Raw genomic sequence first — 17,341 nt, 5'->3', positions numbered from 1 at the left:
ACCCCAACATACACTTTGATGCCACATGTGCCAATGCGTCAGTTAATATGCTAAACAACTTCTTCAGAGGAATGAAGTGGGCGTACCTTGATCTGTCAAATGTGGCTAAACTACATTAACACCCTCCTCCTCCTCCTCATGTATTCTTCTCCGCCTCCTGCGACCCCACCCGTATGATTTTTCTATTCTCTCAAGTCTCAACTTGAGCAAAACTTTGTGAGTAGGCTATATGTTGAGAAATAAAGCAAGAATGCGCGGAGGACAAGGCTGCGCTTTAAAGCCATAGTAATAGGCTGGTAAAGTAAAGTTTAGTTGTTTTCGGGAATGTGATTCAAACCCACCCCCGACAAGGACTATGAGCGATAACGACATCTTCGAGATGGACTCCATGTGTGAGACGGATGAGTTGGAGGGTGAAACTGATGTCGGCATGATAGACGAGGAAGTTGGTAAAAACAACAGTTTTGAGATTTGTTGTCTTGGTGTGCATGCTGTGTGGGTTAATGGGCGCTGTGTGGATTTGATCACAGCTATCTGGGGTACCGTAACGTTACATGTTGAAATAATACATCCATTATTATGCCATATACCATATAGGCTACAATGTGCCATACTCACTTCTGGGTAAGTTACAGTAGCATCCACCCACCTACTCATTCATCACTGGGCCTACTCAAAAGAGATTCCTTAATGGGTGTAAACCCCCCCCCTTCTTTTCTTTTCTTGAGAATCTTTATTTTCTCCCAACTTTTTTCACTACATTTCAGATGAAAATTCTCTACTTTTCACTCCACTACATTTATTTGAAATTAGGTTCCTGCCATCAATTGATTTTATATACAAAACATATGGTCAATTAAAAATTGCAGTTTTATTTACTACTCATCTGTGTTTAAAGTAGCCTAGTTTAAATTAACTTCAGCCAATAGAAAATGAAACTGACAAGCACCATTACACTGCCTTATAAGGGGCTTTTACTTTTGTGGTTTTTTTTTACAAAATGCATGGTTCATGATTTCCCTGTCATGTTTAAAGACGGTGGTCTTTAAGATACGGTTATAGATGGTAATAGAAGTAAATGATCAAAAGCAATGAAGAGTATGTTCAACAATCAGATCATACCCGCTGCATGTGTAGCAGAACAACTGTGGAGGTGTGGTGTACACATTTTCAAGAGGCTTACACCACCATTTCTGCATTACAAATAAATACAGATAACAGTTGGGCAATCATCAGTTTGAAAGGAACTGCCCAAAACAGAGCGCTTCTGCTTATTTCATAAATGTCTGATGTGGGTCCTTAAAGGCTAGAACTGATAGCATCTCTCCACACTGTTTTATTTCTTACATTCCTGATGCTAAAATCTGAAACAGTAACTTAACTTTGGAATATAGTGACCATAGTGTTAGAAGCCTACACCTGCAGTACAGTATGTTGCAGTGTCTGTACAGCTGCCAGCCCCTACACTTGTCCTTTATGGGAAAGATTTCTCAAAACAATAAGCTCCTTTGAGTCTTGTCTTGTCCATAATCGCATACTGTCTAGTAATGCATGCATTTTTGTACTCACCGCTCAGTGAGAGACAAATGGTCCTTTGGGTTAACTTTAACAGTCGTGAGAAATATGTAGAAGGCGTTGACCATATGGAAATGACTAATGCTTTTCACTCTGGATCACAAAGGGCATGCCAAAGTGCGCTTTATTTAACTGTGCCTTTTCACTTGTTATGAATTATTTAACGTTCACACTTTGTTGCAACCCTTGATGCTGTGATAAAGAGTAAAAATCACTGGCTCAGATACTGCTTTATTTCAGTTCATAGTTTTTTCATGAACAAAATAAACACTATGGTGATACAGGAAATCAGAACATGTACCCAACACATTGGTGCAGTAAACCACGTAGCTCTGCCAGGGTTACTGTAGGTCAGTGCATATTTTGAGAGAGTTAGGTCTCCACTGCTAGAAGCATGTTTCAAATAAAACGTATTATCGGTAATCTTATTTGACATGCAAAACAGACAATTATAGGCACTAATCGCTAATACTTAAACAATATATTAGGGCTGATTCTGTTCCTGTAAAAGACATTACACTCTACTTCTATCAAATGTCATCAAATGCCCCAGTGTTTGATGCAGAAAGCATTTCCTGTCAGAGGATAAGAAGGACACAAACTCGAAGATATAAGTGTTTTCCTTTTAGATCAAATAAAGTGTGTATCATGCACCTTCATGCTGCACAAACTTAAAAATAGAATCCAGCATGTTGGTTTGTTCTGCCTTTTATTATTTTGTATGTCATGGAATATGTTCTCTGGAGAAGAAGTGAGAGGTTTGTTGCAGACAGCTTGGGCCATTCAGTGCTTATCAAAAGAATCATACGTACTGACTCATTGTACGTTACAGATGCTTCCTGAAATGGTTTCTGTTGGGTGTAATGACTCAGTAGCTGGTGCACATTTGATTTATTCTACACACTAAAGTAGTGACCGTAGAACAAAAAAAGAAATTACGATAGTGTGACCTCCAGTCAGCAGACACATGATACAGCTTACTGTGAGGATTGAGGTCAGTGTAAACAGGCAGATAAATAGTAAGCAGCTGTTAATAAATGTATTTAAATGGTTCATGTCTTATGTCAAAATACTGCTGGACTTTTGTAGAATATCAAGCTTTGACTGTTAGCCTGGTAGACGCTAAATTTTTCACTTGATTATTTCAACAGTGATTCCACAGTGAAAGTTTCCCAGTGTGTTACTAAGGCCAGTGTTTTGAAAACAACATCTGTCTTCAGTTAAGTTTGTCATAGCTCTTCGCTTTATATGGAAAGTTTACAGGACTTTCCATATTGGATGTAATGTCATCTGTTTAGTAAAAAAAAGAAAGAAAACAATGGCATAGAAACAATGCATAAAGTAGCTGATGATATTGTTTTTGTTTGTGGTCAGTGGTGTGAATACTGAGTCCAGATTTCTTAATGAATATTTGCTGCAGTACATGCTGTTAATTGGCCGTGTTGACCACACTGCATTGATGGTGGTGAGCTATTTCTTCTTTTTCTTTCCAGGGAGTAATGTAAGATTGTGGTGAGTGTGCAGTTGTGTGAAAGGCAGTACAAAAAAGCAGCAACAGCAGCGTGAGGTTTGGTAAGACAGGCTCTTAAAAGGAGGGTCACTGGTTCCAACCCTCAGACTGTTTTGGAAATGAGTAACAGTAACAGTTTGTGCTGCTTCAGTGGGCACCTCTGAGGCAATACATGAATATTTTCCTGGTCTGAATATAGGAATGTTAGAATGAGCAGGGATGTGAAGGACTTGTAATGTTAGCAGCACCTTCACTGGCACGTAAAGATAAAACAAGACAGCCATGCTCAAAGCTCTGTGAGGCAAGATAGGCAAAGTGGCAGTCTGATAACAGTACATCAGCTGCTGGTCTTTATAATGTATGTAAACACATAACATCACTGTGTCGTACTTGCTGCGTCGCTTAGCGTCTGATTAGCTTAGCTGTTGTTTAGAACTGGTTCAGTTAAATCGGAACCTGTAAAAGGTTTTATACCATAGCTGGGTGCTAAGTTGGACGCAATTTTATCGAAATCCCATATGAACTAGTACAATATCCAAATCGCAGGGAGGCGCACATTTTTTTTTTAAAAGGCAAAATGTGTGTCAAACCATTCTAAAATAAAGTATTGTGGTGCTGCAGAGACATCCCGGCCTACCATCTTTTGCCCCTACAATAATAACTGTTTACAAGCTAGTGCAATATCAATAATCTTGAAAATACAATAGAATTAACATAAAAAGCTGCATCCAGACTAGTTTATTGATAGCCATAGAGATTATTTTAAGAGGATGGAAGAATGAAGGGGATCCGTCAATCCAGGAGTGGGCTTGTGAGATGGCTAGGGTGGCGGCGTTTGAAAAAATTCAAAGTTCATGTTGCAAGTTTTATGTTTTGTATTTTATTTTTTTAAAGTTAATCTCCCCCCCCCAAAAAATACAATAGTCTTATAGAATTACAGGGGCAGTTGGTCTTACAATACATCCATTATTTTAGTTTTTACACGTATAGCCTCGGGTGAGTAAACAGCTCACAGGTTGCTTAAGTGCCTTGACTTCTGACAAACAGACCTCAACCAACAAAGTTTGTCAAATAAGCAGTGACTTTTCTCTCTTGCATTCAAAATAATTTCAGATGTGTTTTTACATAATATTATATTAGTTATGATACATCAATTAGCACTATAATAGTGTTGCCTTCATTAGATCATACAAAGATAAACATTTTAAACTTTTGGAAATTAATACAAAATAAAAATATCTGCCAGTAAAAGTTGTATTTTATTAGTTACTGCATTTCCTTGCATACATGCAGATAATGATACATCTGTGATAACAGCATTATCCACCGTCGAGCTCAAGTAAATATCCATCTAGTTTTGGGTTTCTTTGTTTATTATCATGCCTGTATTCCCATTTATGTGTTTGTTCTTATTTTCACAGTTTACTCTGAGGAGTTTTTACCAATATATCACAGTTTTGAAGACGGAAAAACAGTCGCCAAAGCACATCTGGTGAGTCAGCACAATAATGTTGGTGTTAGCTAAAGTAGCAGCAGATCAATGAAATGTACCCTGTATATATGGGGTGTAGATTGACTGATTGATATTTTAATTAAGTTTTCATAGAGTCCAGGTGCCTAGCCTACATGCAGGAAGACCTATCACTTGTATGTTATAAAATATAATTTGCATATATACCTGAATTTGTAACGATTATTATGAATATTATCTTCTAAACTTATCTCAAAGCACAGTTATTGAGCTAAAAGATGGCGGATATTGAAGTCACTGGACGATGAGACACCAAATCCCAAAACAAAACACCAGATTTAAAATGCATTATGAAACTATGCATGTAGTGACATACGCTTACAATATCTATATTTACTCTGATTGTGTGGAGAGGAAGAGAGAGAAAAAGGGCGGGTATCATAATGTTTGTTGACACTTCCTACTTTTCCTGCATGGCCCACATCACATATCTCTTCCCAGACTCTCCACACACAGACCTTCCTCTCTTCTCTCTGTGCAATATGTATGGTACTATGGAGGAAGAGGAGTACGAGTTTCACGCAGTAGACTTACCTGATGAGCCTCATTTTTGCCCTCAGGTAGAGTTTAATAACAAACCAGACTCCTTATTCTTCAATGATGGCGTGAGGAGGATTGACTTCATCCTGGTCTATGAAGATGAGGATAAGAAGGAGTTTGAGAAGAGGCACGCGTTCCAGCGGCGCAAGGTAGGTCTCTCATTTTTTAAATCTTTTTCCGTTGGGTGTTTCAGTACACTACATCAGATTTGTATTTTAAGTATTGCAAATGATGCTCACATATAACTTAGTACAAAGTATTCTACTCACAAAAAAAATCTGTAAACGGTGATATGCTTTTTTAATAGTATTTGTGAGGTATTTTTTGCCTTTATTAGACGGCGTACAGTAGATAGATGACAAGGAAGTGTGGGGAGAGAGAGGAAGGGTGGCAGACATGGCCGTAGCCGGACTCAAACCTGTCAACCTTCCAAATCCTGAGGCGTCCAGAGTTTTTAAATAAAGTTTTGGAAGCAAATCATTAGTCTTAATGAATAACATACTGTATTTCTCTCAATGGAAGTGGTACTTTTCTCATAAACTGCCTTGTGTGTTTTATTATTAGACATACAAACTCTATTGTTTCTGTCTATTTGTAAAGGGAGTTTTCATTTGCAGCAGGATGGCTGTCTATGTCTTTAAAGAGACTGCACTTGACACTCAGAACATAAGTTAGCAGTAAACTAACGTTTGGCGTCCTGAGCAGAGAATGAAGTCACACTTCACATGAAGCATTGATATTTGACAAGTTGGGAAATGGTCTGTGGAGGCAATCCCAGACCACTTTTATTTACAAAACAAATGAGTAAATTCAGTTGGTGCATGATTGAACAGAGTGAAGTGGTCTAACTACGTGTATATTTAGTGCATTACTATCATAGATATTCATCACATGTCTAGATTTCAGGGATATGTGCACAAATTAAGGATACTGAGACTGAGACATAATGACATACCCAGATGTGTTGTTTGTTGCTACATGTACCAGTGTCTTTCACAACAGGTTTCCAGTGAGGGATGTGTTATAATGCTTAGATCCACAGACTTTAACAGCTGCAGTGTTGAAACCGTAACCCTGCAAGGGTTTTTAAAATTGAGACTGTGCCCTGTGGAGGCTTAAAATTATAGTTGGTAACAGTTGACAAAAGCTTTGAGGTTAAATGGGTGAAAAAATGTACTCATAAGATAGATACATGATGGATATGTTGTTTTCCTGCAGCACTGAATGGATGTGATGGGTGTAGGCATGCCTTGCAGTTCCCAGACGCACCTCTCTAGAAGCCAGTTTCAGCCAGTTCTTCTGAAAAAGGCCGGCTAGTAGAGCCGTTGCAAGTCCGAGCTCATGGGCTTCCTCACCACAGATCCACTGGGACTGAGGCAACTCCACGTTCATAATCATCCCAAAGCAAACTAAATCCACCAGGGGATGAGGAGTGCAACAGTCTGTAGCAGGCAACCCCTTTACTTTGTTTTTCCAGAAGCTAACCTGGTAAAACATAAGTTGCAAAACCCCTTTTTTGAGCTTGACAGTTGGAGGGGCGTGGTTCAGTTCAAATAGTGCTAGACTAAATTGTTATTTTAAAAGGTTATGTCATTGTCTAAATTTCCATACACTTCCCGTTTGTTAGTCTAAATCTACCTGAAAGCAAGGTTGGCTAAATAAACCGTGACTAAACAAGTATTTGACCTATACTTTTTCAGCAGTCTCTTGACGGTATTTCTTAGAATGGGGCTGACATCATAGGGTTAAAAATGTATAAAGGTGTCAGATTAAAGTTTGAATTCATTCGGAAAGTCTGAATTTCCTCGGATGATGATGACACCAACTAATCAAATAACTCATCCAAAAGTTTTAAAGCATTTTGATTAGCTCCCTTCTATATTATTTAAATATGTATAATACTTGTTCATGCTAATTCAGTGTGTTTTTTTGTTTTGGGAAAGCTGCTGCCAGTTCAGAAAGTGTATCCAGGACAAGAACCTGCTCTGATTTGCCTGCAGTATCACCACTGTGCAGTGTAAATAATGCCTTGGTTATGGAAAAAAAAAGTCCAAATAAATGAGCTGTGAAGTCTGGCCTTTCTGCCTTTACATAAACATAATTAAAGGTCATTTGACACATGGGATCTTATAAAGGTTATGAAGGTGATTATGTGTTGGCACATTATTTACATGCAATTCTACAATATAAATAAGTAATGGACTTCTGTGTAGATACAGATGATCACCCTTGGCAGTCCTTTCACAAATGCTCACAGTATTTACACTGCAGGCGTGGCACATAAGTCATAACTTCAGGACATCTGGTACAGAAATTAAACCATATTGACCAGAGAGCATTAAATCAGAAAGCTCTTTGAAACCTTTTTTTGTGTTCTTCTTGTAGAGGCGGCGAGAAACCTTTGAGGCCAGCTTGATGAAGATGGGAATGGAGCTGGAGGCGACACAATCTGTAAGTAGATTTCACTTTGTGGAAGGTATTCTTACTGTATCGCATACTTAAAGCACTCCTTTGTGTTCTGCAGGTGATAGATGAGAAACTGATGTTTTTGAAAGTCCACATGCCGTGGGACACGCTGTGCACATACGCCGAGGTCCTGCACATCAAGCTTCCCATCCAGCCCAATGACCTGTCGTCCCGCCCCTCCCCATGGCGCTTTTTCTTCTTCATTACCAAGCACTTCTACCCCAACGAAGACCTGATCACCAAGGAGGCCGAGTTCTTCACCGCCCCCTTTGAGAAAAAACGTCTGGAGTACTTCCACATGAGGGACAAAGATGTCTTCTTCACTGCGGCCATGAGGAACAGGATGGCAAGTTGTCACATGTTCTTGCAGTCAGTTCAGGCTGCCTGCAACTTCTTTTCATACTTCAGTTTTATTTTGAAGGATGTAGCTGTATGGTTGCAAACATCCTGCGCTCAACAGATGAATCGATTTAATGTTAAAGTGCACATATTATTTTTTGGCTTTTTCCCTTTCCTTTATTGTGTTTTATATTTTTTTTGTTCATGTTATAGGTTTACAAAGTGAAAAAGCCCAAAGTCCACCCCAAAGGCACTTACCATCTCCAACAGAAAACACTGTTCACAAACTGCTCCAAACAGCTCTATTGTAGTCCAGCCTTTACTTCTGTGACAAACGTGCGTCACTTTGTAAAACACGTTCTAATACTCGCCTAGCTGCTAGCTCGGCACGCCCTCATTCTCTGCTTCTTATTGGCTAGTTGTCCTTACCTAGCTACTGCGCATGTGCGACTCCCAACAAAGATGGAACAGACGCGAGATGTCTCACTCTGTAGCTAAAACGGAGAGCACAACACACAGGGTGAAAAGAGGAGTTCCAGCAATGTGCAGTACAACAAAAATATGGTGTTTTTTAAATTAATCCATGTAAACCTATTCTGGTACAACCTCTAAATACAATTATGAACCTGAAAATGAGCATAATATGAGCACTTTAAAACTCATAAATCATAAGAGCAGCTTAAGAATCATGTTTTTCAAACTGTATTATACTCTATGATTGTTTGATAATATTGTATAAACAGATTATTAGCATAAAAATAAAAACCTCATCTTTTTCCAGGCGTATTACATCCTGAGTCGTGCCCCCTATGAAATACGGGGGAGCATAAAGAAGTTTGGCGTCACCAAACTGCTGGATGGTGGAGTGTACAAAGCTGCTTATCCCCTCCATGACGTAAGTTACATCTTACAGTCATATTAGGTATGGCTTATGCTTTTATTCGGTTTGTAACAATCATATTTAGCATGGTGTTATGCTATTAGTGAACTAATAATTTACTGAAAATTCCTACTGGATATTTCCCTGTTGGCTATTTCAGTGCAGGTTCAATGTCAAGTCCAAAGAGGAGGGCTGCCCCAATGAGCGATACCTGCTCTATGAAGAGTGGGCTCATCCCAAAAGCTTCTACAAGATGCAACCACTAAACCTCATTAGGTAAACGCAGTCTTTTGTGTTCTCGTAACAAGAATGAACTTAAAGTAGGAGAATGACTCTTTCATTGCAGTGTTTCACTGAAAAGCCTTCGGCTCCGTGTCTTGTCAATGAAATGTGTTCCCCGTGTGTTCAAGCAGGAACAAACAAAATCCTTTTTGTTACAAAATGAATAGTAGAGGCAAAGTAGATACAAATATTTATTTTTATTTTCCACAGGAAGTATTATGGGGAGAAGGTTGGCATTTACTTTGCCTGGTTGGGTTTCTACACGAGAATGCTTGCTCTAGCTGCCGTTGTTGGACTGTGTTGTTTCATTTATGGATACACGACTCAAGAAACCAGCACCTGGAGGTACATTTCCTCGTAGATTTCAAATGTTGAACTTGTAAATAAATGATGTGTCAGATTTTGTAGATTTCCCTGTCTAATAATCTCTGTTTTGTGTTTGGATGACTGCAGCAAAGAGGTGTGCGACCCTGAAATTGGAGGAAAGATTGTGATGTGTCCACAGTGTGACAGAGAATGCCAATACTGGATGTTGAACAGCACGTGTGAAGCTTCGAAAGTAAGTTTTATTTTTTTTAACGGTAAATTGGAATTTCGAGAAAGTCTTTTACTTTTCTACTCCCATTATTGCCGCTCAATATGGACAAAATTAAGAATTGTTGTGTTAAAGGCAGTTCTTACTACACAGTGCGTGATACAGTTGCAGACTTTGCATATATCATTATGTGTGGCCGCTATTATTCACAGTGGCACAGCAACAATTTTGTTTGGAACTGATTTGCATGTAAGCAGGATAGAACTGTGATAAAGTTGACAGCCATGTTTCTCTTTTTTTCCTATTTTCTTTTAGAAACTTTGCATATTTGATAACTTTGGAACCTTGGTGTTTGCAGTTTTCATGTCAGTCTGGGGTAAGTTGTATACAATGTCAAAAAGATGCCAGGTGGTGGCTTCTTTCAAGTTTTAAGTTTCCAATAGAGCATATGCAGCCATGCTTATATCACTAACTTTGAGAGTTTTATTTAGAAGTAGTCTATACCCACGACCTTCCACTTCCGGGATTGTTCTGTTGCTGCCGGGAATCAAAATTTCAAAATTCGCCGTATGAACTTTTTGGCCGGATGTCCGTTACCTTCTGCTTTCTGTTGGAATTTTAAACTTTGGTGGATTTATGAGGACTATGGTTAACCGCTCTTCAGATCTCTGCAGGGTAAATCCAGACAGCTAGCTAAACTATCTGTCCAATCTGAGTTTTCTGTTGCACGACTAAAACAACTTTTCAACGTACACATGTTCCACCAAAACAAGTTCCTTCCCGAGGCTATTTTGCAGCCGCACCGGGACTCCATGCAGTGCTTAGCACCGCCCAAGACGATTGTGATTGGTTTAAAGAAATGCCAATAAACCAGAGCATGTTTTTCTCCCATCCCAGAATGCTGTGTGGACTAGCCAGACCCTCCTCCGCAGCGCTGTGGAGGAAGGTCTGGCAATGCGAGACTAATTTAGAAGTGACTATGTGAAATGTTTATTTTGTCCTCATCAGGCAAAACAATAACAGGAAGACGCAGAGAATACTGTGTATATTTAGACGTTTCCTTCTTTCTCATTATTGCCCTGTCTGTTTTCTTTCTTTAGTAACTTTATTCCTTGAGTTTTGGAAGCGCTACCAGGCGGAGCTGGAGTACACGTGGGACACTGTAGAGTTTCTGGAGCAGGAAGAGCTGCCTCGTCCGGAATATGAGGCCAAGTGTATCTATGAGAGGAAAAACCCTGTCACAGGGGTAAATCACACACACAGACTATTTCTCTATTATATTATTTTACTCGTTTTGAAGCTAATAAGGTCGAACTAAACCAGCCAAAAAAAAAAACAAAGATGGGTTTAAAATAGGGATTCAAACTGGTTTACTCAGTTTTGTTCAAAAAGTATCAAAACTATTTGGGGATACTATGTTGACATAAATGATATTTTAAGTCATGCCATGATGTTGTTAAAGTCCACTATTTCACACTGTTTGTGTGTGATTTAGGTAAAAGAAAACGTGCCCTTTACAGCCTGTGGACAATGTGTTCGGGTGTCGATAGGAATTGGGACAGTCCTTTTCTGGGTAATGTACATAAATGTCATTTTTATTTCACATAGGTTGTTTTTTTTGCTAACATTGTATTTTGCCTGTTTGTAATTCACTAAGAATTTCCTGTGAATAAAATATGTAATTTGGTACTAATTAAGGGATAAATACTAAATTTATTTGACAGAAAAGGTCAATTTAAACCAATGTAAATATTTATTCATTACTTATTTATTATTGAAAACTTAACTCTCCATATATATACAGAATTGTTTCTGTAGCTGACATGGTGTGCACTGAATAAATGACTCTTTTGTTATTGTAAGTTAACTTAAGTTATTGTAAATGTTTATTTTATTAATTAGAAGTATAGTAATTGAACATAATCTCTACTTTACTTATAATTAGTACCAAATTCAGTGTTGTGTAGTGAAATAATTAATTACAGACTGATAAAACAAAGTGTTACCTATTTTTTTCTAAACAATATACAACATGAATCTATAATTGTACTTTGTCCCTCAGATTCTGTTGATCATTGCGTCCATTGTGGCCATCATCGTCTACCGCCTGGCTGCATTTTTTTGCCTTCTCAGCTAAACTCCGAACTCAGGACCTGAAGGAGCTGGAACCCATAAAGGAGTATGTGACGCCTCAGATGGCCACTTCTGTCACAGCCTCCCTCATTAGCTTTGTTATAATTATGATCCTAAACATTCTCTATGAGCGCGTCGCCATCTGGATCACCGACTTTGGTAAGTTTGAATTGTACTTCTGCCCAGTATTGACTTGCGTTGACTTGCATGTGTTAATCCTGAATCCTCTCTTATCTGACACAACAACAGAGCTTCCGCGGACCAAGACAGACTACGAGAACAGCCTGACCATGAAGATGTTCCTCTTTCAGTTCGTCAACTATTACTCTTCCTGTTTCTACATCGCCTTTGCCAAAGGGAAAGCGGTTGGCTATCCTGGAGATCCTGCTTATATCTTGGGAAAATACCGCAATGAGGAGGTACAGTTTGATCCATCTGGCTCTTATATGTCTAACTCACTCACCGATCATTCTTGACTCTTGCTTTGTGTCTTGTTGTCCTGTGTCCAGTGTGATCCTGGTGGTTGTCTGATTGAGTTGACGACTCAGCTCTCTATCATCATGGGTGGAAAAGCCATCTTGAACAATGTCCAAGAGGTCTTGATACCGTAAGAAATCAGAATCTAAGACCAATTTTATGTCAAATATATAAAGTATATATGTATATATACTTGTATACATATAAATATATTCTTTTAAAGTAATATAATTACGTAATACAATGCCAGCTCATATATATACAGGTGCATGTGTTAAGGCCATTGTGCTAATATCTAACCCTACACCAACTCTCCATTTTCATATTGAGTCACTCTTACTGTATATGATCTCTTCCACCCCTCCACAGGTGGGTGAAGAATTTGATTTTCCGCTACTGCACCAGAGCGGCCTCAGAGAAATTGATTCCTCGCTGGGAGCAGGACTACCAGCTCCAGGCCCTTACAAAACTAGGACTGTTCTATGAATATCTGGAGATGGGTAAGAGGAGTCTTCGTCTGTCACATTTAGGGCTAACTGAGCTAGCTGACAGAACTAGTTTGCTTCTATGTTGACTGATGTTTATAAGTGGTAATACGGATAATGGTTCAGATATTTGACCTGTCATGTGGTTGAAATGTTCAAATGCTGTCCCTCTAAAACTATTAATTTCAGATGTTACAACTTTGGATGCTGCAATGACTTCCTTTTCACATTGTTGACTGATTTTGATGCATTGTCTGCACTTGTTGACTTGATTGTTGTGGAGTGATATGGTGTTTTACTAGAGGACCAAAATGGAAATATGCCTTTGGGCTTTATTGTGTTTTTATCCTCTGTGAAGTTTCACAGCTGCAGTGGGTAGAATGCAAAACAAAAAGCCAGATTTTAAACTAGAGTGAGACCTCTTCCTGCAGCTCTCCCCTCTCTGTTGCATGAGCAATGCATGAACAGAACAGCCAATAGGAACGCTCTCTATCTTATCTGTGATTAACCAGTCTCCCGTCACAGCTGGATTATCTAAAGCCTGAAAACAGAGCCAAGAGGAGATGCAGGAGTCTAGTTTTCTCTCCACTTGAGTTACAATATGCTGAAAGATAATTTTTTTGGCCAAGAACACAAAAATAAATGACCTACCTAATGGTGCAACCTGATTCAGTAAACTGGTTTGAGACTAGCTAGTAAGTAACCAAGCATGTATGAGGGAATTTACACACAATAAGTATTCAATATACAAATACTTGGTGAAAATCTACAGTCCCTGTCTTTTTTATACATGTATTTTGTGTCTCGCAGTCATCCAGTTTGGCTTTGTGACCCTGTTTGTGGCCTCCTTCCCTTTGGCTCCGGTCCTGGCTCTGGTCAACAACTTGTTTGAGATTCGGGTTGATGCTTGGAAAATCCACACTCAGTTTCGTCGCATCGTGCCAGAGAAGGCCCAGGATATAGGAGCCTGGCAGCCCATTCTTCAAGGCATCGCTATATTGGCTGTTGCAACAAATGTACAATACTGTTTACACTGAGTTATTAGTTGATTAAGTACACTGGCAACAATTGTGGAAACAGCATAGATGATCAATTTTATGCTTTCACTACATGTTTTGCTGTCCTGGTGTCTCAACAGGCCATGATCATTGCTTTTACATCTGACATGATTCCACGGTTGGTCTACTACTGGTCTTTCTCTGTGTACCCATATGGAGATCACTCTAATAGCACCATGCAGGGCTACATCAACAGCTCACTGTCTATATTCAACATCGAGGACTTCTCCAACAATAGCAAGCCGATGTGGACACCTTACAACATCACCACCTGCAGGTACAAAGATTGGCCCATCTGTGTGTGCTGTACAGTATTCAGTTTCCCCTTCCCCTGGATTGTAAAGAGAACACAAGTTTTCACTTTAGCTATCATCCATGTGATTTCTTTTTTCTTTTTTCCAAAACTTTTGCTTTCACAATTAAATAAAATGTAAATTCTTTGAATTTTGGTTATAAAAGTATTTCCTTGACAAAATAATAACTATTTTATACATACCGATTCCACTTCATTTTAAAGATATTATTGATGTTGTTACTGTGATTATTAATTCCTTAGATATATGTTTCTAACATATTGGGAGTGAGAAAAATTCTTGAATTACACAATAATATGTTGCATCTGAGCAGAGCCAGATATACGGCTCCCACACGGTCTCTTTTTTTCATGTAAGTTGCAAAAATGACCAGAGATAATGGTGTGATGAAAACTTCTGAGCAAAATTCAACTTCTTCACATACACAGAAAAAAATGAAATAAGATGCCACGTTTAATAGATGACTGGTATCAGAAACAGTTGTGTGGCAAGGCATGTTATTGTTTGAACTTTTCTCCTTTAGGTATCGAGATTTTCGGAATCCTCCTGGGCACCCCAGGCAGTATCAGTACAACATCTACTACTGGCATGTGATCGCTGCCAAAATGGCTTTTATAATTGTTGTAGAGGTGGGTATAAACATAACATAAAAATCATTCTGATACTAAAAAAAAATTAATTATTTAAACATTGATAGGGGTGTTTTCTTCTCCTCACAGCACATTGTTTACCTTACAAAATTCATCCTGTCCTACGTGATCCCAGACGTCCCATACGCTGTCAAAGAACAGATCAAACGAGAAAAATACTTGACCCAGGTCATCCTCCACGAGACCAACCTCAAGCTGGTGACCAGACGTTTGAAACCACTCGACGATGGGACACTCACGTGCCCGGAGGTGAACTTGACACAGGAGGAGATGGACCTTGATTTCTGATAGTAAAATGTATGGACGAAGAGATCAGACCATACTCTATATTCATGACTACCCAGTTTTTTTGCAGCACCTACCCATGTTATTTAAATACTGACCAAAACTTTGGGAACCAGTGAATGAATTAAGACCTGGAACAAGGTATGGACTTTTATTATGGAAAATGTATAGCAATCAGTAAAAAAATTAGACATCTGAAGTTTCTTTAAGGGGCTGTTGAACAAAGAAAGGAGAAACCACCGTTGTATAGTCTTCACCCCTGTCTACTGTCCTCACACTCCATACTCTCATCAGGACAAAGCGTGTGAAAGGAAAAAGAACAGTGCATCATCCTCTATCACCTAAGAGTGTCTTTTTTTCATTTTCTTCTCAGACTGACCAATATAACAGACAGGATGTTTTGTAGCTGGAAGTACACAAACTAGGTGTGGGACCAACAAGTGACATGGCATTCTTTTGCACCACCATTTAAACTCATTGGTACTAAGTGTCCCTGTTTTGGGTTAGGTTGGAGTTCAATGCTGAATCTGAATCCAGTATTGGATTTTAATCTATTTAGATTTAGGTTTTAACCAGTTAAAACAACAAAGGTTATACAGTAAATAGCTTTACTTTTTTATATTTAAGCACACAAACTCAGATAGGATGATGCTTATTAAGCTAAATGACTTGCTGGATGTTTTATGCATTGATTTTTGCAACCTGGTTTGGATGTTTGGATAGCATTTCACTAAACTGTGACTAGGACTTCTCATCTGTGTTGTCCTAAAATGTGAGATACAGTATGGTTGAAAGCTTCAGAAAAAGTCACTGTGTAGACCTTGAGTTGAGATTTTGTTTTGTCAAAAAAATATTTTTGAGGGGCATTTTAGGCCTTTATTTTTATAGGACAGCTGAAGACAGAGAGAGGGGGAATGACACACAGCAAAGGGTCGGAGTCAAACCTGCGGCCGCTGCATTGAGGAGTAACCCTCTATATGTGGGGGCGCGTTCTACCAACTGAGCTACCCAGGCACCCTTGTCAAAACATTTTATGGATATTTTTACTCAGTGTCTTCCAGGTTTATGACTACATTACATGTACCTTGGCTATATCACTGTGATGATCTATCCATTGAACTTCATGCTGGGGGATCCAAGCTTTCACACACACGTAACCAACAAGTGCCACAGCTGGGTTTAATGTTGTACCACTTTTTAATGCAATGTTGATGATTGATAGAGAGGGGGGTTTTGCACTTCCATTTTTGTTACTAGAACTAAAAAGCTGAGGGGATCTGTTGGGGAAAAAAAGCACTCACAATGTTACGTTAGAGTTCGAGTAGACATAAACTAACTTTAGCCAAATACAGTATATTCACTAAATGTGCCTCAAATACTTTTACCTCTGTAAACCTTTTAAATATGTAAACGTTCCAAAGGTTGTCATTATGTTGTTTGGATGGGATTCAATTACAGTACAGACAATTCAGAAAGTGAATTTATTTGACAATTCAAAAGTGATGCCATGTAAAGCTTTGATGTATTCAAGTTTACAGACCACAAGAAACTGAACGCTTTTTCATCCTTACACCAAATGTAGTTCAGTTACGCCTTTAGTTTTTAATTCAATTAATCAATTAATCTCAGCCCTGTGAAGTGGTTTAGTTAACGATATGAGTATAGAGAGTATAGAGAATAGAGAGTCTTTCTCTATTCATATACTCCAATCTACTGTACTGTTTTGCACTTTTAACTTACAGAGTTCCAGGCCTGTACCTGGCTATGACCACTGCACTGCACATCATCAACATGTTAACTGCAAGTTACATCCTGTGATATTATGTCATTTAATCTTCTTCTGTGTCATTGCTGAAATCATAATACATTGTGATTTGAACAATGGTACTATAACCAGGGTCCAAAATTAGCACCATCAAAATATGCAAGTGGCTGTTAGATTTGCTATATTCACCAGCCAAATAACAATAGTAATCTATTGAATGACTGGTAAAATTTGAACATTCACTAAGTTAATTTTGGACCCTGACTATAACCACCATTTATGGAAACAGTATCATATACCAGCAATGTCTAAAAATGCATTTCTTTCTTGTCTTTTTGTTTTAACTCCTCATAAAAATTGTTTTATAAAAAAGCTTTGCTTGTGTGTATTAAGTCTTAGTTTAAAGGCTTAAATATTAAAAACATTTCCACTGTTGTATGTTGATTTAATTTTACCTACCTTCTTCTCACCTCGGATATATTTAAAAGTGTGCTATGTGTGACTTGTAATAAAACA

The 17,341-nt window shown here is 38.5% G+C and overlaps 1 protein-coding gene across 1 annotated transcript; it reads left to right on the top strand.

Annotated features, from left to right (window-relative positions):
• Positions 1 to 143: 143 nt before the first annotated feature.
• On the top strand, positions 144 to 17,260 carry ano6 (anoctamin 6). Its single transcript, XM_028570164.1, is given in 21 exon segments — positions 144 to 449; positions 4,507 to 4,577; positions 5,177 to 5,305; positions 7,542 to 7,607; positions 7,681 to 7,968; positions 8,743 to 8,856; positions 9,002 to 9,117; positions 9,334 to 9,468; positions 9,577 to 9,682; positions 9,974 to 10,034; positions 10,759 to 10,904; positions 11,154 to 11,231; positions 11,721 to 11,774; positions 11,776 to 11,950; positions 12,041 to 12,210; positions 12,301 to 12,398; positions 12,638 to 12,768; positions 13,564 to 13,769; positions 13,892 to 14,088; positions 14,649 to 14,754; positions 14,845 to 17,260. Coding segments are annotated over 21 exon segments (2,760 nt in total). The 5' UTR covers positions 144 to 355; the 3' UTR covers positions 15,064 to 17,260.
• The last annotated feature ends 81 nt before the right edge of the window (positions 17,261 to 17,341 follow it).

This window comes from Perca flavescens, chromosome 23 (genome assembly GCF_004354835.1).
Source record: "Perca flavescens isolate YP-PL-M2 chromosome 23, PFLA_1.0, whole genome shotgun sequence".
In the NCBI taxonomy this organism is placed as follows: domain Eukaryota; kingdom Metazoa; phylum Chordata; class Actinopteri; order Perciformes; family Percidae; genus Perca; species Perca flavescens.
The sequence above is the reverse complement of the archived record's forward strand: the minus strand, read 5'-3'. Positions and strand labels throughout refer to the sequence as shown.